The following is a 26,394-nucleotide window of genomic DNA, read 5'->3' on the forward strand; positions in this document are numbered from 1 at the left end:
TGGAGAAGCTGCCAACATCATAGTAAGAGAAAGAGCACTGGATGTGGGTGCTGAGGGCATCATGGTATCATAAAAAGGCCAGAGAAGTTAGATACTATCTAATCTAACCTCTTATCTTTTTTTTTCCCACCCAAAGGAGAAACCACAGAATGGTAAAATAGTTTGCTAGGGATTAGCAGGCCTGAGATCTGAATTCATTTCCTCTATAACTCAAAAGTTTCAGTTTTTCATCTGTAGAATGAGGATGACAAATGAGGTGACTGCCAAATTCTTTCTAGTTTTAAATAGAAACATTACTTCCAAGGTGGTCTTACACGAAGGAAAGAAACGTTCGTGGGGAACGGAAAGGAGGAGAGGAATTGAGCAGAGGAAGCATTGATTATTTCAAGGTGTAAGCAGAAGTCAAAATAAATTCAATCCAATAAATATTTATTAAGCACCTAGAGACATGGCAATCTCTGCGCTAAAAGCTGGGGTATAATTAATAAAATGCTAAACAGTCCTTGTCCCCAAGAAGCTTCTAATCTAATGGGGAAGACAATATGTAAAATGAGACAGGACAAGTGGGGGTGAGACACAGGAGAAGGGGGGAAAGAGCAATCTTGTTCTGTGGAGATGAAACCAGGCTGAACAACAGATATAAAGTGGGGAAAGGAGAAGGGGGCAGGCATCCCTTGACCTTTCCTTTGAACTGATGCAGATTGAAATGAGAAGATCCAGGAGAACAATTTCTACCATAACAACAATGTAAAAATGAACAATTTTGGAAGGTGTAATTAAGTCTGATCAGCCAAGATGCTAAAAAGGACTGATGATTTTGAATGCTGCCTACCAGCTGACAGAGAAACGAGGGACTAGTATGCAGAATGTGCGCTTTTTAAAATATGACCAATATAGAAATATGTTGTGCTTCATTATTCATGTACAGGAATTTTGTTTTTCTTTTCTTTTTTTTTTCTAGTGGGTGAAAGGAACATATGAAGAAAAGGGTCTTGTTGATTGGAAGAAAAAAATTAAAGAATAAAGAAGTGTTATGTAAAAATTTGCTGCTGTTATTCTTATTCCTAGTACCATAGGGTTTACCAGAGTTTGTGCTTTTCTGGTACAATACTTAAGAAATCAAGGTTACTTGATGCTTCAAAAAGGTCATCATAGTAGGACCTTATTGTTGTTTAATCGTTTTTCAGTTATGTGCAACCCATAGTGACCCCATTTGGGGTTTTTGTTTTGTTTTGTTTGGCGAAGATATTGGAGTGGTTTACTGTTTCCTTCTCCAGTTTATTTTGTAGATGAGGAAACTAGAGCAAACAGTATTAAGTGACTTGCCTCGAGGTAACACAATTAAGTGACTGAGATCAGATTTGAACTCAAGAAGAGGGATCTTCCTGATTCCAACCCCAGGCTTGGCCCTATATATTGCATCATCTAGCTGCCCTATGACTTCAATGAATGTCAAGTAAAGCTACACAGTGGGAGAAAAAATCCCCACATTCATTAAACAAATCCAAACTTTTATTTACATTGCGGGATCATAAAAAGAAATAAATTTCCTTGTTTATTCCATGAAAAAGCAAGAGAAAAACTTCCAGAAGTGATTGAAGAAAAACAGAAAAGGGGGGTTACCCCAATCATGTTGCCATCAATAACTTGATTTACTAATCCCAGTGAAAATGAGGGAAGGAAAAACATCAGTTCTTTGGCCTCAAAAACATCATTGTAATTAATGCGGAGCAAGAATTGCAGGAATTTATCTTCTTTCAAAATGAACTTAGTCATGAGGACAAAAACGGGGTTAGTTTGACTTTTAAAATTTGAGTTAATTCTTAACCAGTTTTTACATTTGCCAGGGCCAGATCATGCCTGATCTTTCTTCATACATTTTTTGTTAGGAATCGTTTCACCCAAAAAAAATCAGAGAAAGGGAAAACACTACAGGCACCTTCGTGCACCCAAGGAATAAGCCATTCTATTTGGTCTCCTATCAGAAGACTTTGTCAACTTGAAGGTGACAATTGTCCACAAAATAGTTACTTTACACCAGTGAATGACCACCACACATAACCTTGTTCCTCCTCCCAACGGTCCCTTCTTCTGACTTTATTCTGCATATAGTAAAACCTCAAAATTATTGATTGATCTATATCTCTAAACCTAATTTTATTGACAGATCAAAAAAAGGGAAAAGAGATGAGTTTGGAAAGAAATAAGACTGACAGGAATTCTCTATCTTATTGATATGAAAAATTATAACCCATACTAGTTTCCTTTCATTAGTTTGACTAAAACTTGACCATTGAGCAATATCTTCGATGTTGGTTTCATGTTGCAGCATGGGTATTCAGGCCAAGCAAGTCTTAAACATAAATATAATAATATTAATGCTTCAGACTTTGAAAAATCTAGCCATGCTGCAGTCAAGCTCCCCTTCAAGCCTTTCCTTCCTCATTGTCTTCTTTTCCTCTCATTAAACTAGAATTCAGAAAAACCTGAAAGTTTAGGGTTCCATCTGGTGTTCAATAGACCCATCCGTATATAGATGACTTTTTTTTTTTAATTATTTTGTAACATTCTGGTGTTTTTAGTCCTATTGCTATCAATAGACTGTTCCTGAGTAGATGTGAGGCCCTTAGCAAATCAAATAGTGTTCCATACCAAGATGGTTACAAAGATAAAATTAAGCTAAAATAAAGTCGCAGTTCTTTAAGTACTAACTTTGAATGTATTTATGAGTATATAAAATTCAGGTTGGGGTGGGGGATGGGTGTTTTGTTTTTTGGGGTTTTTTTTCAGTACTAACTAGTAATATAACTTCTCTGCTACTTCAAGGATTCTAAATCCTGGTGACTAATAATAAAACCAAACTTTATTTCTAACTTCTCTATTCCATCGATCTGGTTACTTTCTTTTCCTTCTCTATTATCTCTCACTTTCTTCTTTCCTTTCCTTTGCTCCCTTCTTCCTCCCTTTCTTCTTTTCTTTCTCTCTGTCTCTCTCTGTCTCTGTCTCTGTCTCTCTCTGTCTCTCTCTCCCACCCTACCCCCTCTACTTTCTTTTTACTTTCAATTCACCCATTTCAAGAATGGAAAGCCTGAATCCCCTGTTTTAACTGTCTTATCCATATCCAACCCCAACCTGTTCCCAACCCAAACCATCTCAGTCTTTCACTTATACTCTTCTACCTTCAAAGGAGAATAATAACAACAGATTTCCAGTAGAATAAGTAGGAAAATTCTAAACGGAAATTCAGCACCTCCTGTAGACATTTTATCTGCAATAATCAGATGACAAACAGAGATGTTCCTAATGAGACCTGGCCAGTTTTAAACTGGCTGGCCTTAAACAAGGAGCTCATCAAACAAGTGACTTTCCTAACGTCTCCAGGCTTTGTTCTGATCTCACTTTTGCTCGTTTCTCCAGAGGAAATACCCCTTTCAAGCCAAAGATATAAGCTTAGTCTATCACAGGTGTTTCTTAAATTTAAATAATCATCTCAAATTCATCATAGCTGCTTTCAATTTATCTCATTCTTCAGAATTCATTGTTCCCTCCATTCCCCCCCCCCACACACACACACAATAACTAAGATTTCAGCAACAGAACAAAATTAAAGGACAAAAGAAATCTTGTCCTCTCAATGAGGACACCTGTGGGGAAGCATTGCTTAGGAAACTTCTGGGACAACAGGATTCTGGGAGTTCTGTAAAAGTTATAAATCATTCAAGATTTACCCTGGGAAAGGATCACCAAATGGTCAATTCTCTAGTTAAAATTTCTTCCCATCTTAAGTCATTGAACATTCCCCTTCCACTATGTCCATCCGAATGCATTCAACCTTTTACATGGCTCTCCTTCAGACAGCTGAGCCTCAAACACAAGATTAGCAAACTAATTTTTCTTTAACTGAAAATGTCATCTGAGAGAAATCTTACTTCATCCTTTTGGCCCTAAACTTCATTGTATATGCTCCCCTTTGACCAGGACTCAGTAGAACAGAACAATATTCAATTCAAAATTGAATAGAATCAGAACAATAAATGTGATGGCAGAACACTCTAAAGATGAAGGAGTGAAGGAACTGATTCATTAACAGCTCGCCTCAATCTCCATAAAAAAAATAGGGGGGAGGGAATTAAAAAGAAAAGAAAGAGTTGGGTTTTTTCCCCTCTCTAGTCACAAGTAGTTTCTAAGTCAAAGTCAATGATGTTCATCGTGTTCCGGACAGCAGTCTTTGGGTAGCCTCGGTGACTTCTGTTAGCGAACCAAGGAAAGAATGGTGGCTGATGCTGCAAAGGGTGAGGCGTAAGCCGTGGCAAATCCTTGCAAACCAATGACAAAGTACCGGCATCCTTTGGTGATCGCTTTCCCAACATTCTGTTTTTAGAGAAAGAGAAAAATTGTCAGTTTCTATTTTTTTTTAATTTTTAATAGCTTTTTATTTACAAGTTATATGCATGGGTAATTTTACAGCATTGACAATTGCCAAATCTTTTGTTCCAATTTTTCCCCTCCTTCCCCCCACCCCCTCCCCTAGATGGCAGAATGACCAATACATGTTAAATATATTAAAGTATAAATTAAATACAAAATAAGTATACATGTCCAAGCCATTATATTCCTGTACAAAAAGAATCGCACTCTGAAATATTGTACAATTAGCCTGTGAAGAAATCAAAAATGCAGGCGGGCAAAAATATAGGGATTGGTAATTCAATGTAATGGTTCTTAGTCTCTCAGAGTTCTTTGTCTGGGTGTAGCTGGTTCGGTTCATTGCTGCTCTATTGGAACTGATTTGGAAAGTTCATCTCATTGTTGAAGAGGGCCACGTCCATCAGAATTAATCATCATATAGTATGTTGTTGAAGTGTATAATGAGCTCCTGGTTCTGTTCATTTCACTCAGCATCAATTCATGTAGGTCTCTCTAGGCCTTTCCGAAATCATCCTGCTGGTCATTTCTTATAGAACAATAATATTCCATAACCTTCATATACCATAACTTACTCAGCCACTCTCCATTTGATGGGCATCCACTCAGTTTCCAGTTTCCGGCCACTACAAACAGGGCTGCCACAAACATTCTTGCACATACAGGCCCCTTTCCCTTCTTTAAAATCTCTTTGGGATATAATCCCAGTAGAAACACTGCTGGATCAAAATAGCGTTTTGGTCATGTATACTTATTGTGTATCTAATTTATATTTTAATATATTTAACATCTACTGGTCATCCTGCTATCTAGGGGAGGGGGTGGGGGGTAAGAGGTGAAAAATTGGAACAAGAGGTTTGGCAATTGTTAATGCTGTAAAGTTACCCATACATATAACCTGTAAATAAAAGGCTATTAAATAAAATAAAATAAAATAAAACTATGAAAAAAAAAAAAAAGAAACACTGCTGGATCAAAGGGTATGCACAGTTTGATAACTTTTTGAGCATAGTTCCAAATCGCTTTCCAGAATGGCTGGATGTATTCACAATTCCACCAACAATGTATTAATGTCCCTGTTTTCCCACATTCCTTCCAACATTCCGCATTATCTTTCCCTGCCAGTCTATCAGTCAGTTTTTAAATGGTGACAGTGTGGATAGCTTGCCAACCCTGGAGTTGGGAGGACCTAGGTTCAAATGCAGCCTCAGACACTTATTAGCTGTGTGAACCTGGGCAAGTTATTTTAACTCTCTTTGCCTCGATTTCCTCATTCATAAAATGAGCTGGAGAAGGGAAAGATAAACCATTCATGTATCTCTGCCAAGAAAACCCCAAATGGAATTACAAAGAATCAGGCATAACTAAACAACAATAACAACAAACAGTATTCAAATTCTTCATGAGTGACTGGAGAATGATTTTTTTCACTGTTCCTTATTCTTTTATTTTAAAAAAAAAAATCAATCCCAGAAGAATTAGTAGTGTTATTTAAGAGAGCTACATTAAGTTAGATATTAGTGGACTTGGAACAGGAATGAACTAGTTAATGTTCCCTGACTGCCTGATACTAGGTTAGTTCCTTGACCTCTGAGCTTCATTCTCTACATCTATAAAATGGGAGTAACGATACTTATAATCATTATGAAGCTCTGTTTTAACCATAAAGTGCTGGTATAAATATTAGAATATTAGTCTCTCTCTCTCTCTCTCTCTCTCTCTCTCTCTCTCTCTCTCTCTCTCTCTCTCTCTCACCCTCGCTGTCTTCCTTCTTCTGCCTTTGTCTCTCTGTCTCTTTATGTCTCTGTGTCTGTATCTCTCTGTCTGTCTCCCATAAATTGAAATTAATTTGTGATCTCATTAATTCCCAAATTGCCTCTAATAATACACCTCACAATCTACACCTCCAATCCATCCTGTGTGATTTTCATCCATGTCCTCCCAAAAGTTCCCCATTGGTATCCACCCAATGTGTCAGAGGGGCTTTATCAGTTTCCCACAATACTAAGATGATACCAATGAAGCACTACAAACATTTCATCCTTCATTCTAGTTTGCCAGTCCTTCTCTTTCTGTCATAAGTTTTTGATGACATCTTTTATTCCTGTTTTTTCTTCGTAGTTCCTCCCTAGTTATATATTATAGTAAACTCACATTCACCATGCAATTTTCTCTTTGCCTTTTTATCTCAGTTGCTTAGTCTAATAACTAACAAGCATTTATTAAGAATTTATTATGGGCCAGGCATTTTTCTAGGCATTGATGTTATACATCTCATTGAAGATAAAATGTTTGAATTGAAAAAAAAAAAATGAGCCTTTGCTATTATGGAAGCTTGGGGTCAATAAAAGTACTTTGCATTTTCCAAAAGTAATCCAATATATCTCATTCTTTTCTTCTTTATGAACTCTAGACATAGCTCAATCCCAGACAGAGGTATGCTGAAGCCAGTTGAAACCTGCTGTTTGTCAGAGTTAATTGTTAAATCTTCATTGTGAGCATTTATTTACACCTTAGAAATCAGCAAATACTACAAATCCGGGCTTGCCCAATTGTTTTGTTGATTGTCTAGACCTAGGAAAGTGATAGTAATGCAAATTAAAACCTAAAAGTGTGTGAGCGCATTCCCTCCCTGCCTTGTTAAACATTTCCTAGCACACCCCAGTACTTCTCTATAAACACTGCTTGAGCTCTGCAGGAAGTCAGTAGAAGGCTCCCAGAAGGAAATCAACACCAAGATGCTAGCCTAAGGGCTGAAGGCTAAAGATAATAATAAGTATAACAAGAATAATTGGTCTTTCAATAGCACTTTAAAGTCTGCAGTGTGTTTTATATCCATTATCTCGTTGGAATCTCATAATCCCCCAGTCCCAGATATACATTCCATTAGACCTACACATTTGTTGTTGTTAATCATGTTCAACCCTTTGTGATCCCATGTGGGATTTTCTTGGCAAAATTACTGGAGTGGTTTGTCTTTTCGTTCTCCAGTTTGTTTTTTTTAATTTTACAGATGGGGAAACTGAGGCAAAGTTAAGCAACTTTCCCAGGGTCACACAGCTAGAAAATGTCAGGAAATATTTATTTATTTATTTTTATTTAATAGCCTTTTATTTACAGGTTATATGTATGGGTAACTTTACAGCGTTAACAATTGCCAAACCTCTTGTTCCAATTTTTCACCTCTTACCCCCCACCCCCTACCCCAGATGGCAGGATGACCAGTAGATGTTAAATATATATATATTAAAATATAAATTAGATACACAATAAGTATACATGACCAAACCGTTATTTTGCTGTACAAAAAGAATCAGACTCTGAAATATTGTACAATTAGCTTGTGAAGGAAATCAAAAATGTAAGTGGGCATAAATATAGGTATTGGGAATTCAATGTAATGGTTTTTAGTCATCTCCCAGAGTTCTTTCTCTGGGCGTAGCTGGTTCAGTTCATTACTGCTCCATTGGAAATGATTTGGTTGATCTCATTGCTGAGGATGGCCAGGTCCATCAGAACTGGTCATTTTATAGTATTGTTGTTGAAGTATATAATGATCTCCTGGTCCTGCTCATTTCACTCAGCATCAGTTCGTGTAAGTCTCTCCAGGCCTTTCTGAAATCATCCTGTTGGTCATTTCTTACAGAACAATAATATTCCATAATATTCTTATACCACAATTTAATTCAGCCATTCTCCAACCAATAGGCATCCACTCAGTTTCCAGTTTCTAGCCACTACAAAGAGGGCTGCCACAAACATTCGTGCACATACAGGTCCCTTTCCCTTCTTTATGATCTCTTTGGGATATAAGCCCAGTAGTAACACTGCTGGATCAAAGGGTACACAGTTTGATAACTTTTTGAGCATAGTTCCAAACTACTCTCCAGAATGGTTGGATTCGTTTACAACTCCACCAACAATGCATCAATGTCCCAGTTTTCCCGCATCCCCTCCAACAATCATCATTATTTTTTCCTGCCATCTTAGCCAATCAATGTCAGGAAATAATGACATCCACACAGGAAAACTAATAAAACAGGTTCAGGGTAATCATTTTTGCTGGAATTCCATAATTCTCTCTGCACTTTAAAGAAGCTAGGAAATGTTGGGATGCTCAAAGATTGTGAAAAGAAGTCTCACACTTCCTTTTTTTCCCCCAATAATAACTTTTTATTTTCAAAATACATGCAAAGATAGTTTTCAATATTCATCCTTGCAAAACTTTGTGTTCCAAATTTTTCTCCCTCTCTTCCCCCACCCCTCCCCTAGACAACAAATAATCCAATATAGGTTTAACATGTGCAGTTCTATGCATATATCCACATTTATCGTGCTGCATAAGAAAAATCAGATCAAAAAGGGGGGGAAATGAGAAAGGAAACAAAAAGCAAGCAAAAACAACAAAAAAGTGAAAATACTATGTTATGATCCACATTCAGTCCCCATAATACTCTTTTTAGGTGCAGATAGTTCTCTCCATCATAAGTCTATTGGAACTGGCCTGAATCATCTCATTGTTGAAAAGAGCCACATCCATCAGAATTGATCATCGTATAATCTTATTGTTGCTGTGTACAATGTTTTCCTGGTTCTACTCACTTCCCTCAGCATCAGTTCATGTAAGTCTCCCCAGGCCTTTCTGAAATCATCCTGATTGTTTCTTACAGAACAATAATATTCCATAACATTCATATACCATAATTCACTCAGCCATTTCCCAACTGATGGACATCCACTCACTTTCCAGTTCCTTGCCATTACAAAGAGGGCTACTACAATTTTTTTCACATGTGGGTCCTTTTGCCTTTTTTATGCTCTCTTTGGGATCCAGACCCAGTAGAGACACTGATGGATTAAATAGTATGCATAGTTTGCTAGCCCTTTGGGCATAGTTTCAAATTGCTCTCCAGAATGACTGGATCAGTTCACAACTTCACCAACAATGTATTAGTGTCCCAGTTATCCCACATCCCCTCCAACATTTATCATTATCTTTTTCTATCATCTCAACTAATCTATAATGTCACGCTTCTGATTCATATTAGGAATTCTCCTTCTCTCCTTCCATCTTTCTCTCCCCCCAACTTTTAGCTATGCAACTCAGAATCCAAAGCACTTCATTCAGTCATCACTCCTTCAAGAAAAGTGTCCAGCACTCCCTAGACACTTCCATTTTGCAGATGAAAAAACTAAGACCAGAAGATATTCTCATAGCAACTCTATCCTAAAGGTTCTTGACTTCACTTTTCACTGGCAAGGAATTTAGACTTTTCTGCACACAAACCCCCTTCTTATCCTTCCCTGTAGGTGAAAGAAATATCTCTTCACTGGATCATGTTTTGTATATGTGTGCACATGCACACATGTATCTCTGCTCAAAGAAGCTTAAATGAATGCAAAACTTTATTGATCTAAAAGTTATTTTCAGCTGATGAAACGATTAACCATGAAATTGAGACTACAATCCAGGTCTTCTCGATAAGAATCCAATGTTTGTCTTACTATCCAGCATGATGTCTAGTGAAAAACTGAAGTCTAAAGATTTGGAATAAAAATATTTGGGTTAGAATCTTAACTCTATTGCTTTATTTGCTATCTAAGTGATCTTGGGAAAATCACTTCTTCTAGGGGTTTACTCTCTATAAAAGTAGATGCTAAAAAATGCATCATCTCAAAGATTTCAATTCTATGATCCACTTCCCCTTCTTTTCCTTCTTCCTACCAATTTTTCAGAAATGGAGAATCTCTTAAAGGGAATTTACTATATTTCATTATAAGAACCAACAAATGCCACATTCCAAGAAACTTTAAGCATACATCTTAGATAACTAATACCCTTGTTTGAAACCATATACCTCAATGGCTACTCTCTCTCATATTTTCTGATCTTGTCTTCAACTATTCTAAGAAACCATAACATGAAGATCTGGAAGAAACCTCAGAGAGTTATTCTCCAGATGAAGAAACCAAGGCTTAAGGAAGGGAAATGATTTTCCAAGATCCCTTAAGTAGTTGGCAGCTGAACTAGTATTTAAACTCAGTTGATCTGATCTTTCTATTACTCCATAATGCCTTTTGAGTGCCTTAAAGAGACTACTTACTGACAACTGTCCTCTACTTCTTGACCCAAATGGGATCACAAAGAGTCAGACATGACTGATATAACTGAATGACAACATTAAGCAGTGGTCAGGTGGAGGAAGAGAATGGTATGGAGAACAATATTTGTGGAATGCTCTTGCAGAGGAGACATTTTACTTGTGAAGCAACAGAATAATTGTTCAAAATAAAGAAAAGCAATGAGAAATCTTTTTTATTGTTGAGCCATTAAAATCAAAGATGGCTTATACATCTTTCCTTAAATTTTGTTTTGTGACATTTATGTCATCTATATTCTTAAATTATCTCATATGGAGAAATTATCATTTCATCTTTGCCACAGCCAGAAATATCATTAAAATAACTCGTTTATATTATTGTTCTGTAAGAAACAACCAGCAGGATGATTTCAAAGAGGCTTGGAGAGATTTACATGAACTGATGCCAAGTGAAATGAGCAGAACCAGGAGATCATTGTATGTGGCAACAAGAAGATTATACAATGATCAATTCTGATGGATGTAGCTCTCTTCAACAATGAGATGATTCAGACAAATTCCACTTGTTCAGTGATGAAGAGCCATCTACACCCAGAGAGAGGCCTGTGGAAACTAAGTATGGACCACAACATAGCATTCTTATTCTCTGATTTTATTTGCTTGCATTTTTTTCCCTCAGTTTTTCTTTTTCTTTCTTCTGATTTTTCTTGTGCAACAAGACAAGTGTATAAATATGTGTGTGTGTGTGTGTACATATATATATATATATATATATATATATATATATATATATATATATATATGATTTAACTTGTACTTTAACATATTTAACATGTATTGAACTACCTGTCAGCTAGGGAAGGAGGTGGGGGCAGGGGGAGGGGGAAGAGGGGAAAATTTTGGAACAAAAGGTTTTGAAAGGGTCAGTGTTGAAAAAATTACTCATGCATATGTTTTATAAATAAAAAGCTTAAATTTTAAAACAATCAATCTTGGAAGGGGAAAAAAATAACTCATTTATTATCAAAGCATAGCTTTGAGATACATGGAATAAAGACATGTAGAGCATCCATCTTCCAAAGTTTATCTCCATATCCCCCAGAGAAGACAATTTTTCAATTTTGGGAGAGAAAATGAGAGAAATTCTTTCTTACCATTATTGATTTCCAGGGTTTATATATGACTTGGGAGCAAAATAGGAGAGAAGTAGGCAAGGCTGACAACTAATTTTGGGGGAGAGTGAGGAGGTGAAACACATTCTTGTTAATGACCTCAGAGAGAAATTATCAGACAAATAAGAGGAAATTCTCTCCAAACAAGGAATGATTAGAATGGAGTTTCCTAGTACAAATGGTCAAAAACTTGACTTAAGGGCCCAGAATGGGCGTCACATAAATGAAAAGATATGTTCTATGGTAGCATGGTGAAATATTGCAACAGAAAGATGGGGGCCCTGACCCCCACAGTGAATACAGCAGGACATGGAGCCCCTCTCTACCAGATACAATTTGAAAACCAGCTCTGGCATTATGAGAAAAGAAGAGGCAAGAAAAAACTTATCTCCACAAAAATGACTTCAAATTGCCTTGGGAAGAAAAAAAAAAGGCCCGGTATTTTTTTTTTTTCTTATGAAAGGATGTTATAATGTATTAGATTGCTTATCTTAGGAAAAGGGAGAAAGAAAACTTAGAATTCAAAATTAAAAAAAAAAGAATGTTAAAAACTATGTATGTAATTGTGGAAAAATAAAATTCTTTTTTAATAGAATGTTATATAAGGATTTCTTTCAGCTATAATATGGATGGTAGAGATGTTCCTTCCGAATTAAGTTCTAAGTCAGTACATGATTCAGCAGCCATGAGGGAGGAATCCATGAGAAAAGGACAGGATGAGCCTGAATTTGGACTCCTAGGTTACCAGGGAGAATCTGCAACTGGTTTAAAAATTTTAAAATCCACCAAGAAATCAAATATCTTCCAGCTACCAAAACAAATGAATGCCATGTTTTTACGGTATAAAAGACAAGGATTATTAAGAGAACAATCCCATTTAGAAGGGGGGAGGGGGGAATAATCTGTTAGTTTCCTCCAGATTCTTTTTTTAAATTTTTGAGTTGTTGGGTTTTGTTTTTGGTTGTTTTTTTTTTTTGTTGTTGTTGTTGTTGTTATTGGGTTTTTTTTTTTTTTTCCGAGTTTTTCCTGATTCGTTGTGTTCCGTTACTAAGGTCCAGTGAGGAGGCTTTGGCTATGGAGGGGAGTGGGGGGTTAATTGAAATTTGCTTTTCTTTCTGGGGCTGCAGATCTTGACTTCTCAGAAATGGTAATTAATTTCAACTGCCCTTTCCTCTGTTGTTGGAATACACAGGAGCTGTTGGAATACTCAGGAGCCACCTGACTGCTGAAGATCCAACCCAGAATGGATCTCGTGTAAGAGGAGACTGAGAGGCAGTTGCTGTTCTCTGACCTCTCTCCTCTTTCCTCTGCCTCCATTCTCATTTCCAGTCCGAAACACTATGTCAGCAAAGACTGCCCTGCAACTCCTTCAGATATTATGATCCACAGCTGTAGAGGCTCTCGGAGAACTGACCTGTCCCTTAACAATTCCCTGTTTTTTTGCTGTTATGTTCCCCCCACACTATGGCCCACACACTGAGCAATGCAAGCAGCACTCTCACTTCTGGATGGTTGTAACAGGTGTTGATTAAGGCAAACTTTTGAACGGAGAAGAGAACTGTGGTCAGAACAGGCATTTAAGTCTCGCATCAGTCTCCTGGCTCAGCCCTTTGGTGTGTTAGCCCATTTAATTACCCCGACTAAAAAGTCTTACTGGGGCTCGTCTTCCTTAACTCTGCAAGGATCTTTCTCATGAACGGCCCTGGTTCTTCTTATAATTCTTGCCCCATGTTCAGACACCATATGATGGAATACACAGGAGCCACCCAACAGTGACTGCTGGGGATCCAACCCAGAATGGACCTCCTCTTGTGAGAGGATGATATAAGAAGACTGAGAGGTAGTTGGTGTTCTCTGACTTCTCTGACATATCTGACCGAGAGGCCATCAAGTTGTCTGACATCTCTCCTCTTCCCTCTGCCTTCAATTTATCTCATTCCCAGTTCCCAACACTTGTATCACAAATTCTGCCCTGCAACTCCTTCAGATGCTATGATCCACACTGTGGAGGCTCTCGGAGAATTGACCTGTCCCTTAACACTCTGCCACACTGATTTCCATTTTAATGGAATTACAGAAATTAAAGTCTAAGAAATCCACAGTCTCTTCTTCCCCATAGCTGGGGAGAAAACCTGTGTTAAAGGAGGGACGCTACCAATAGAGCCATTAGGATGGAGACAATCAGGATCTTCCTCAGCCTGGGGGCAATCTGAGTACAAAAGGAAGAGTCAGAGAGAAAAAGAAAGTAATTTCTGTTTCTTGTTAGTTGATAAATAGTTGATAAATAAAAAGATATTCCCTTTTGTGGTGGGATTTTCCCCATTCTATTTCAAAAGGAAAAACAGTTTTAAACAAGAGTGTTAAAAATTCTGCACTACTACTAACCCCAAAATACACAAAATGAGAAAGACTTGATTTTAATCCTATAAGGTATTTCATAGAACCAAAGATTTATTTATAGTTGGAAAGGATTTAACAATTGGTCAGGGACCACTCCCTTCTTCCCTTACAGAGGAGGAAATTTGGGGTCAGAGAGGTTATGACTTGCTCAGGGTCATATGGGTAGAATCTCCATAGTTATGCTGCCTACCAAGTGGTCTAAATTTTACCAATGAAAAATCTGAGATTCAAAATTGCCTGATGTCATATAATTAATAATCAGTGAAATCTGGACAAGATCCTCAATCTTTTGGCTGCAAGTCTAGCAGTCTTACTACTTCATCAAAGCTACTCAGAAGCTCTGATTTGCTCATGTTCTCCTTTCACTTAATTGCTTTATTTAATTAAAATCTGGATATCTCTACTTTATATCATGGCTTTCCCAAACCCATCGGTTGTAAACTTATGGTTTTCAAAAGAACAGCTGAGGAAAAATTTTCTGTTTTATGCTTGTGACTCTTGACTTTCTTTTTTTATCTTAAACTGGATATTATTAAAAAGCAGATAGAAAATGAAACCCATTTTCCACATTGGGCTTCTATGATCTATGACATTCAACATGACTACTGAGCAGCAGCTGTGGAAATGCAATATATAATTAGGTATTTAGGGTGCTTGAAAATTCTTACTGAGATTTTAAAGTATTAAAGTTTAAAATAATACTAAGACTTCTGGGAGACCCTGTATAATTATGATATAAAGTTTGATGCTGATGATAACAATCATAAAGAAGCATTACCTTCTTCTTTGTGGCTACATCCTAAGAATGATGGGACCTTTCTATTTGATTTCCAACTAAAACCAATTATATGTCTTATCTCCTCCATTAGAATGTGATTTTCTAAAGAACACGGATCATCTCCTCTTTTTTCTTTGTAATACAGTGCACAAAACATTGTACATAGTAAGAACGTGATAAATGCTTCTCAAATTCATTATTATACAAAGCCTTTTTCTGAGGAACCCCGATGAGCTGGTGACATAAGGAAAATTTTACATTTTAAATTCATTCCCATAATGGGTCAAATTGAGATTGACTAACACTTAGAGAAGTCAGCTCCCATAGAGGCAGTGTGGTATAAGAGACAGAGCTCTGAAGTCAGAGTCTGGGAAGCTCTAGTTCAGGTTTTGCTTACAAAGATGATTTGCTATATAACCATGGGCAAGAGCATGGACCTCCTATCTCATCTATAAAATGGGGAGAATATTAATCTCAGAGGGTTGTGATAATTAAACAAATTAAATATATAAAGGGCTTTGTGAACCTTAAAGCATTATATAAATGTCACTATAATATTTATATATAATATATAATTAAATGTCACTATAATAATCATTTAATCCTGGCTTCAGCGAAAAAAGAGAGAATTTGTCAAAAATACCATGGGAGTTAGAGCTAGAAGAAGCACTAGAAGTTATTTAATCCAAACCCCTTGTTTTACTGATAAAGAAAATGAACTCCAAAGAAATTATAAATTGTATAATCTAATACCCTGATATGTGAAAAAACAAATATATAAAGAGATTTTTCAAATCTGACCTCAGACATTCACTAGTTGTGTGACCCTAGACAAGTCACTTAAACTCAGTTTTCTATTCTGTAAAATAAAAAAAATAATAATAATAGCACTTACCTCCCAGAGTTGTTGTGAGAATAAAATGTGACAATGTATTTAATGTGCTATAAAAATTTTTAAACATTACGTAAATACTATGATGAAGATGATGCTTAACTTTTTTTTTTATTATAGCTTTTTAATGACAGAACATATGCATGGGTAATTTTTCAACATTGTCCCTTGCACTCACTTCTGTTCCAACTTTTCCTTTCCCTCCCTACATCCCCTCCCCAGATGGCAGGCAGTCTCATACATGTTAAACATATTAAACATGTACAATATATGTGTACATATTTGTACAGTTCTCTTGTTGCACAAGAAAAATCAGATTCAGAAGGTAAAAATAACCTGGGAAGAGAAACAAAAATGAAAGTAGTTCACATTCATTTCCTAGTGTTCTTTTTCTGGGTATAGCTGATCTGTCCATCATTGATCAATTGAACTGAATTGGATCTTCTCTTTGTCAAAGATATCCACTTCCATCAGAATACATCCTCATATAGTATTGTTGTTGAAGTGTATAATGATCTCCTGGTTCTGCTCATTTCACTTAGCATCAGTTCATATAAGTCTCTCCAAACCTCTCTCTATTCATCCTGCTGGTCATTTCTTAGAACAATGATATTCTATAACATGATGATGCTTAACTTTTAAAAATAAGTAATTCTTGATTGTAATTTGGCTTTAATTTTCTTTTTAGCACATCATATTTCATTTCTTTTTATAATGTTTATTGCATAATCTTGTATAATACTGACTGACTGGAGATCCTTGGTACGTAAACTCTACTAGGTCTAACTGCCTGTAGTAATTTTTTTTTTTTTGATCTGGAAGCTCTGGAATTTAGTGAACATATAATTTAGTGCTTCTCTCAGATGGTAATGTTTAGATTTTGTCTATTTTCAATTTGTTCCCTCATTCTAGTAGTTCTAGGCAACTTTCTCAAACCTTGGTATCCAGGTTTTTTGTTTTATTCTGGTTTTCAGAGACAGCAATGATTCTTAAATCATCTCTCCTGTTTTCGATAACACCTGTTTTGCAGCTATTTCTTATGTCATTTGGTCTTCACAAAAAACTCTAGAAGGTAGTTGCTATTAGGTGGCTAGCAAGTGTGAGATTGGAATTTTAACTCAAGTCTTCCTGATTCCAGAATTTGCTGCCATTTGAGATTGTGGAACAAGAGCACTCTCATGGGAAATATAAGAGGATGGAATAAAAGTCTCATTGGTTAAAATGTTTCAACTATGAATACATTCTCCCACTTTTTAAAAAATTAAGCAATAATTCTTCTTGCCAAAAAAAAAAAATCCTCCTTATGTACCTTCTTCTTAGAGACTTTTTTCACGGTTTTCTTGAGACACCTCCCAATATAAACCTTTTCTGATCCCCCTTTTGGCTAGCTGAGGGCAATTTTCAGCATCTCAGTTGATCTTATATCAACTTATTTACTTAGCTGTTTGTCCCCTCCAGTAGACATTTAGGGGTATATAAATGGCCCAATGGATAGAGTTACATTTGAATTTCCTGAATTCAAATCTGGCTTCAGAAACTTACTAACTGTGTGAACATGGTCCAGTCATTTAATTCTATTTGTCTCAGTTTCCTCATCTGTAAAATGAGCTGGGGAAAGGAATGGCAAACCACTCTAATATCTTTGTCAAGAAAATTCCAAGATCACAAAGAGTAGCAGACAAAAACACGACTGAGCAACAACAAAAACAATAACACTCATCCCACTTCCCAGTAAAATTTGTGGTTCTTAGGGAAGGGGATACATTTTATTTGTCTGGTACTTTGCACACAGTAGGCATTTAATAAGTATTTATGAAATTAAAGTCCACTCTCTTTTCATTTCTTTTTTCTTTTTTGTATTCCCAGTCTTGCAATGTTTGTAACAGAGTCAACACTTAATAAGTAATTATTGACTTTAATTTTTCATTTTTGTAGCATTTTTCATTATTGTAGCATAGAGTAGAATGAATGGGATATGGAGAATGAGGCAACAATAACTCAGAAAGATGTTGCAAGGACTTAGTCATTTATTCTGAATTGTCATACTCTCAAAGATTTTTCACACCAAACCTCATATACTACAACAATTGTTTTCTTTACATAGTAGCAGGAAGAGACTTAGACATAAATTGAAAATCTGATTGATAAAAAAAAAAAAGCTATTATCCTACCTTGCTATGTTTTAGTGAATTGTTCTTAGAAGCCAAGCTCTTTTCTAGTGAATTTCCCTTCACCAGTTTGACTCAAATGATATAAAAACAAAATTTTAGAGCAATTAGAATACTTCACATTTATAGTCTCAATATTATTATGCAAAAGCAACCTCTACATGGGAGTGTGACATATTGGAAAAACTGCTGGATTTGGAATCTGAGGATCTGAATTTTCCTGGAAGTTCTGTCACGGATTACCTGTATAATCTTAGGCAAATCATGCAACTTCATTGAATCTCAGTTTTTTTTTATCTGTAAAGTGAGGTGGCTGGACTAAATGACCCCTAAGATTATTTCTAAATCTCAATATCTGTTCTCTGAATCTATGACCCACTCCTATCCTTCCAAATTGGTAAGTTTAATCAAATTGCCTTCGACAATGGAAGGTTGTTGTTGCTGTTGTTTGCCCTTTATTCTCAAAGAGGATCATGACATCTGGGAGGTGATACCATGAAATGCAAGTGAGTTGGATTTAAGTGAGGAAAGGCTGTGCACTTTCTCCTCCAGAGCCATCTGGCTCCAGTAGCCAGATATAAATCAAGACAACTTGAGATGGCCCTAAAATGGGAGACCTTGGCCTTTTTAAGCTAAGGTCTTCCACCTTATGAGTTGGAGTTTGATGTTCAGTTTGACCCATTTGGTGATTGAGACTAGAGAGTAATTGAGGCAAAGAATCTCCATTTTCACCTGGTCAAAAAAAATTCGAAATAAATAAAAGAATGAATCTGGGAGGGGAAGACTCTGGGGGTTCCTGGTCAAAGCAGGAATGATTGCTGTTTACATTCAATCTGAATCATTCTGGACCCAAACAATGACCATATGGGACTTAGCCTAGGACCCATTGGTGGCCAATTAGAATCAGATTGGTTTTGGTTTAAGGCATAGTCCTTAAGAAAAAAATCTGGTTAGTAAATCCCAAGATATCTTGTGAAGGTTCAAAGGTACAAAAGAGAAGAAGAAAAATACTCTTAAGAGCATCTGTAGGTAAGGGTAATGATACTCTATGTGGACATATACCATGTAACAACTAGGAGCTAACATGGCTGTGATGAGGTCCTGAGTGCAGTTGGCAGCTTCATGGTCCTACTCTCTGTGGAGGTTTCCTTCCCCCAGTGGTGACCCTACCTTGCTGTGTCCCATCAGAAATCCCAGTCATGTCCCTGTAGTTAAATTTCCCCTATAAATCCGCCTATGGCCCATGCCATCTTTGCTGAACCCCTTTGGGGCAGTCTGCTATGGCACTATATCTCTCCCCTGTGTCACATGGTATCTCTCCTCTCAAACCCCACCTTGCCTTATGGTATCTTCTTACAGCTAACTAATTCCTTTAGGGTGCTGCCAGCTAAGGGCATACTCCAACCTCATGGAGTTGTTTCCTTTCTGTTGGAAAATTGTGAACCCCACATCATTTTTTGCTATTGTTAATCATTAAAAATCCCTTTCCTTGCTATGTGCTCTCCCAATTCTCTTTCATATTTACCACTTCTAATGCTTATTGTAACTCTTCATTTTGTCTGTAACCTCTTCTCCTAAATAAAACTACCCTTTGCCAAAAAGAACGGTTATTATGAATTCTTCATGTGACCAAACCCCAACATTTAGTGCCTACATCAGTCTCAACATCTGGTGCCTACAAACCACATAATTTTCTACCTCATCCACATCACTTGTACCAAAAGCTGAAATGATGTTGCTAAAAGCAACATGGATTAGATGAATTAGATATTGACTGTGATGCTCCTATTAAATACTCCACTTTTTAACTAGCTCTGCTCCTGGCACACCAGCCTCTTCTACCTCCACATTGAGAAGAACCTTCTTACCTTAAAGATGCTTCCACCTTGTAAGTTTTACCCCTCTTCACCAACACTCCCCTTTCCATCTCCCTTTTATGTGTTGGTTTCTCCCACTGGAATGTAAATGCCTAGAAGGGAGATTGTGAGGGGTGTTTTGCCTTTTATATAGTGCTTCATAGTGCCTGGTATATAGTACATATTTAACAGGTACTCAATCTATCTACTCAAAGTGAAAGCAAGATTCTATATGTACAAAGTAATTTTAAAAAAGGGAAACTATGTCACTATATGTGAAAGACATGATCTTTATCCTATTTGAAAAGGTGAACACCCTTTCTTCTCCAGGGAAGGTGGAGAGGCTTATTCATATTCACTGTTTTATTATCACACTTGTATAAGCCAACAAGAGTGGAGCAAAGCCAAGATGACAGAGAGTAAAGAGTAGAGAGGTCCTTGAGCTCTTCCTTGTTTCCCTCAGAATCAATACTAGATCAAACCTCTGAAAATTACATCACATGAAGAGGCAAAAAAAGACATTACAGTTGAGGGAAAGAAGGAAGGGGAATAAGCATTGTTTGAACCTTAATCTCATTGGATTTGGCTCAAAGAAAGAATGAGAATTCTTAATCACTAAAAGGTGATTTTTAAAAAACCCAGCTTACCACGATAGTCATTGAAAGTAGTCTAGCAGACAGAAAGGAGGCATTGTAGTAGAAGACCTGGGATCAAGTTCTGTTTTATTTATTGTTTATTAGCTTCATGGAAGAAACTAGGTGGCTCAGTAGATAGATTGTTAGACCTGGAGTAACAAAGACCTGAGTACAAAAAAAAAAAACCTCAGACATTTATTTACTACCTAAAAAGGGAATGACAAATCACTCTAATGAGGTCCTGGGTAGGTAGGTGGGCATCTGGCAGAGAAGCCTAGCTAAAACCTGAAGCAAATGATGAGAAGCACAAATAAGATGTTTATAAATAGATCTTTTTAAATTTTTAATAGGCTTTTTGTTCTTTAAGTGGACTTTTATTATAGCCCCACCTCAGGTGGAGACTATGCATAGAATTTTTAATTGAATTCTTTGCATTAGCAAAACCATTATAACTCCGGAGTTACAATATACAAACAGAAAGTTAAATTGTCAAACCTCCAGGTTATATTTCCCCTTCCCCTATAAAAGATTACCCTATTGTAATTCCCTAGCTAACTTTTTTTGGGATGCTAAATCCTTTTTAGGATTAACCAGCCATCTCTCCACTTGTTGTCCACCTTAAAGTCCTCTTCCCCCAGTGGAGTATTAGGTCCTTAGTTTATTGCTAAAAACCCCTTTCCTCGCTTAAAAAAAAAAACAAACAAACAAACAAAAAAAAAACCCTTATGGATTTAACCTGCTGTTATTAATTTAATAAAATCTTTGCCCCTTAATTTGGAGGAAGTCTGAGCCTACAAATTCTTTTGAGACAATCCATGACACTGTCCTGTAACCTCAATATACTTTGGGGGTGTCATCCCATAATCCATCATTTTGATATCCTGGTACACTGAGAATCTGATTGAACTCCAATGACTTCAACAACTCCAGTACCTTTGCCAGGATAACCCTATGGACAGCAGGGTCCACAAGTTCACTGCCAAACAAGAAGCTTCAAGACATTGGACAGAGATCACTAAACTTCCTTAATCCTCAGTTTCCTGAAAGAGATACTATCTAACATACTTATCTAATTTATACTTGGAGTCAAGAAGAACTGAGTTCCAATTCTGAATGAGCCTCTTTTTCTGTGTGGCCAAAGGCAAATGATAGAATCTCAGCCGAAGTACTTCGTAAACTTCAAAGCACTATATCTCAAAAGAGAAGGGGAAAGCAAGAAGAATTTATTAAATGCCAGGCAGGCACTTTACAAAAGTGATCCCATTTGATCCTATAACAATCCTAAGAATAGATATTATTATTCCTATTTTACAGTTAAGTAAACCAAGGAAAACAGAAGTGACTTGTTCAGGATGACACAGAAAATAAGTGTCTGAGGTTGGATTTTAGCACCAGTTTTCCTAGATTCTCTATCTCCTGCTCCATTTCATTTCTGCCTCATCATTATCAGTTGTTACTGTAATGACCAACTTTATGATTCTGGGGCTGTAATCTTTTGAAATAATAATTGGACCTATGATTTCATAGGGAACTTCTAGATGGGGAAACTCCTTATGCCACTTAAGAGTCTTAAAGAATTGCCTGAGAACCCTGGGACTTTGCCCAGGATTATAACTCAGTAGATGTCAAGAAGAACTTCAACCCAAGCTTAAAGGCAAACTCTCTATCCACTACATTATATAAATATGAATCTTAGCAGTACCATCACAGCACCACTATTTGTAATCTTTGTGACCTTAGCTCAAGTTCCACCTCCTCTATAAATTGAGAGGGTGGGATTAGATGACCTTTAAAGACCCTTCCAGCTCTAAATCTATGATCTTGAATATTGTGATCAAATGAGATGATATCTGTAAAGTTCTTAGTACAGTGCCTGAGGACTCAGTATCTTGACTTTCAAGTGAATTGGATTTAAGTGAAACAGAGTGGTGCAAGGTCATCAACCTCTCTTTCTTCCAGTGACCAGTGGCCCAGCCTGACATATAATGGGGGCTTAACAAATACTTGCTCCCTTTCTCTACCCTACTCCAATCCCATCTTGAATGAATTCCCAGTTCTAAGTCTTTTTACCTCTCTAGGATAGATTTAATTTTTCCCAATTCAGGAGAATTGTTAAGAAAAAGAAAAAATAATAATTTAATTAAACATTAATTTTAATTTCATTTCATTTTAAAATGAATAGTATGTAATAATAGGAAGGCTGGAGGAGACAGAATTGGCTGTTTTGATTATCACTTTTCTTTTTTTAACTTAAGATACCAACTCAGAACAAGTTGGAAATCCCTACCTTAGTCTAAGCCCTAATATCAAGATAACTTTACTCTTTTGAGTGCAATGGATCCATAAAAATCAATAAACACTATCTTTACCTGGGAAGAAACTCCTTAGAAGACTCTCTACTGAGGCTCAGAGGGACTGAGCAGCACACCCACAATAGCAAGGAATTAGAAACTACAAAGATTGGCATATGTGAAGTTGCAGCACCGACAGGGTAAAATCTTGATTCCTGATTGTTAGACATGAAACATCATGAAACCTACTAGGCTTTTCTCTTGCTGCCCTTCCCCCCACAGACCTTAAAACTTCTTCCTCTCTGATCTTCGTTCTCCATCCCCCAATCTAAAGCAAACATACCTTTCCTGCTGGTCACAAAACATTCAGCACTGAAATAACCAGTTGGAAGAAGGACTAGGAGAGTTGGCAAGTACAATATTGTGTTGAATTCGCTGCTCCTGGAAATATCTTTAAATAATGGAAGGAAGTTTAAATAATGGAAGAGGAAATGGTATCTCCAAAGCTTCTGAAGCTTCATAATGCGGTGGAGGTTGGCATTGTGTTCTCCAAAGCTATTCTAATAGAATATAAGCTTTGCTATAGTCTGGTCAATCAAGTCAACAAATATTTCTTAAATACCTACTATGTACCAAGAGTCATGCTGCTGGAAATATAAAGAAAGACAAAATCAATCAAATAAACAAACAAAAAAACCTGCAGCTACTCTCCACAAACTAATGAGGGAGCAACATGCGAAACAACTATATATAAAAAAGATTAAGTATCGGATGAAATGAACATACTCTCAAAAGGAAGGCACTAAGATTAACATTTCTTGCAGAAGGTAGCACTTCAGGAATCTAGAAGAAATAGGGGTTAGATTTCCTGAAATTCCTCTGGAGTTAGAGAGCTTTCATGTTTCCAATTGGGGTTGAATAACTTGCCCAGAATCACACAGCTACAGTAAAAATATCTGAGGCTGAATTTGAACTTTGGTCTTCCTGACTCCAGGGATAACCTAGCTTCCCCAGTTTTTTCATCTTTTAAAGAAAGGTATTGAACTAGATGGTCTTTGAAGTCCCTTTTAGCTCTAGAGTTTTATGACCCTATAATCCTAGGCAGCTTGAAAGACTATATCTGAGGATCAGTTTTTGTGGTGAGAGCATCCCTATCCTGATTGCCTCAGTTTCCTCATCTGTAAAATGAGGTGGAGAAGGATATGGCAAACCACACTCATATCTTTGCCAAGATAGGGCCACAAAGAGTTGGACATGACTAAAAAAAATGAAACACCATCATCATGTATCAGACTATTCTTGTCCCTCTTCTAAACAGTTTGACAGAATTACTGCTTTAAAAAAATTTTTTTTAACACATTGTAGGCCAAATTTTGTTTTTTATGCAAATTTTGTTTCACTTCAATAAGCATTTATTAAACACCTAATTTGTACAGGGCTGGTTAAACCACCAAATAATTCCAGTCCTAAGATGCTTCCATTCCATTGTGATAAAAAACATAAATGTTTTAAAAAATTATATGAAGGATAGTTTGCTAAAAATAGAAGGAAATTTGAAAAGCTGAACTGGAAGACTAGAGTGTGATGGAGAGCAAAGGGATCTAAATAGGGAATGGTGGCAGGGAAAGGAAGAGCTTTGAGTCTAGTCAATCTACTACTTCTCAGAAACACTATGTAACAATCTACTACCTCATGCTTCCCACTCAAGATTACTGAGGTTCTGAGTAAAACTAGAGGACAATAGATTGTTATCCTCTTCGAAGTAGTAATCATCAAAGGATGAGCATACAAACTGCATAGTTTAGAACAGATAAACAAATAGGGGGAGGGGGAGGGAACAGTGGGATGGGCTTCATAATAATTCACAATATATAGCATTTGAGAGCTTTTGTTTTCCCAAAGACAATCTTTTGAAATAATGAAGGCATTATTTCTGTTTCACAGATGAGATAACTGAGGCACAAGAGATTAAATGAATTTACTAGTTCTGAAGTACCAAAACTGAAATACAAACTCAAAATCCTGCAGTATCTCCATTATAATTGCTCTAGAACCCTAGAGAAAATAGAAAGGTATCAAGAAGAAGTCTTTCCTATTGTAGAAATCCCTCTGACCCAGAGAAAACCAAGGAACATTTTTGTAATGGAAAAAGCAGATAACTGAGTTTTACTCATTACTCTGCCACTAATTCTCTGTGAAATGCTGATTAAGTTACTCCATCATCCTATGCCTCAGTTTACTCCTTTATACAAGGAAGATACTGGAGCTATATGACCCAGCCTAAAATTTGCGGATCTTACTCCTCAAATAAGCCAGGCAGTAAAACAACATGCATTTATTGGGCTCTTATTTTGTTATATAAGATGATCTAATAGTTTTCCCCAAGTGTTCTTTCCCAAACAGGGACTAGGTTGGGTGGTTCGGGAACCTAGAGTATTGATTTGTTTTTCAGTGATCCTGTGTCCACAATACGAGTATCAGAAGCCGAGAGGACCAACTTGAGAGGGCCAACTTTAGACTGTGTAAGGGCCCCTGCCACCTTTCACCCAGCTCTCAGCCCCTGAACAAGGTTTGTGTCAGGGAGATTTGTGTAAACGCACCTCAAGTGCAAAAAGGAGATGGAGGAAGTAGTGCAAAGGATGCTGAGGGAAGACCCTTAGTGCTGGAGTTCTGAAGCCAGGAAGCGCCCCTTCTCCAGCATCTAAGCTCTCAGACAAGACAAGGAGCGCCCCTACTCCAGCATCTCAACTGTTGGACCAGAAGCGTCCCTTCTTCAGCATCTCAGCTGTCGGATAAGACAAGGAACGCCCCTTCTTCAGCATCTCAGCTATTGAACAAGACAAGGAGCGGCGCATCTCAGCTTTCCGACAAGACAAGGAGCGCCCCTTCTCCGTCGTCTCAGCTGACGGACAAGACAAGGAGCGCCCCTTCTCCAGCATCTCAACTGTCCGACAAGACAAGGAGCGCCCTTTCTCCGGCGTCTCAGCTGTCGGACAAGGAGCGCCCCTTCTCCAGCGTCTCAGCTGTCCGACAAGACAAGGAGCGCCCCTTCTCCAGCGTCTCAGCTGTCCGACAAGACAAGGAGCGCCCCTTCTCCAGCATCTCAGCTGTCGGAGGACAACAGCAGACAGAGTTGTCCCTTTCCTCACCAGCAGCAGGGACATCGGAATATGGGCAATTCTGATCGCTGTCTTCCCCTCCCGCACTTCCCTTTACACAGTACCTTGCCATACTTCTTGAGCTTCTTCCGATATTTCTTTTTGGGCTTTTCTCCGGTTGTCTGCTCCTCCAAGGTTTCGTATCTCTCCGGGAGAAAGGCAAAGTGAACTTTCTTGGAATGGGGTGCTTTATCCCCCTTCGCCTCACCCCGGATCCCAGAGCGCTGCGGCTTTTCTTCTTGCCCCTCAGTCTCCTCTCCTTCCTCCTCTTCCTCTAAGTGCAGGTGCTGCAAGATACAAGCCTCCTCCTCCTCCTCTTGCTCCCACCTCGGGAACCGACGACGGTATCTGCCGTCCCCCTTCCCTCGGAGCTTGGCGCCCACCGTCATGCTGCCAACGGAGCTGCTGAACCGCGGCGGACAGCAGAGGAGAGGAGAGGAGAGGACTTTTGCTCCCAGCCCTCTCCCGGACTCTCGGCCCCGTGACCGCACTGGACGGGACGGAGGGGCAGAAGAGAA

General features: G+C 37.6%; 1 protein-coding gene across 1 annotated transcript; it reads right to left on the minus strand.

Moving 5' to 3' along the window:
* Positions 1 to 1,494: 1,494 nt before the first annotated feature.
* On the minus strand, positions 1,495 to 26,394 carry C4H1orf115 (chromosome 4 C1orf115 homolog). Its single transcript, XM_031967087.1, has 2 exons — positions 25,942 to 26,394; positions 1,495 to 4,371 (listed from the first exon to the last, which is right to left on the minus strand). The coding sequence occupies exons 1-2, from the start codon at positions 26,263 to 26,265 to the stop codon at positions 4,252 to 4,254; spliced, it is 444 nt and encodes a 147-aa protein (XP_031822947.1). The 5' UTR covers positions 26,266 to 26,394; the 3' UTR covers positions 1,495 to 4,251.

Source organism: Sarcophilus harrisii, chromosome 4 (genome assembly GCF_902635505.1).
Source record: "Sarcophilus harrisii chromosome 4, mSarHar1.11, whole genome shotgun sequence".
NCBI classification, from domain to species: Eukaryota; Metazoa; Chordata; class Mammalia; order Dasyuromorphia; family Dasyuridae; genus Sarcophilus; species Sarcophilus harrisii.

What these genes read in the sequence shown, in the direction of transcription:
- C4H1orf115 (XM_031967087.1), bottom strand. Translation starts at nt 26,265, where the DNA reads ATGACGGTGGGCGCCAAGCTCCGAGGGAAGGGGGACGGCAGATACCGT. An exon ending in AGCTCAAGAAGTATGGCAAG is followed by an intron (nt 4,372 to 25,941) that starts GTACTGTGTAAA and finishes CTCTAAAAACAG; the next exon opens with AATGTTGGGAAAGCGATCAC.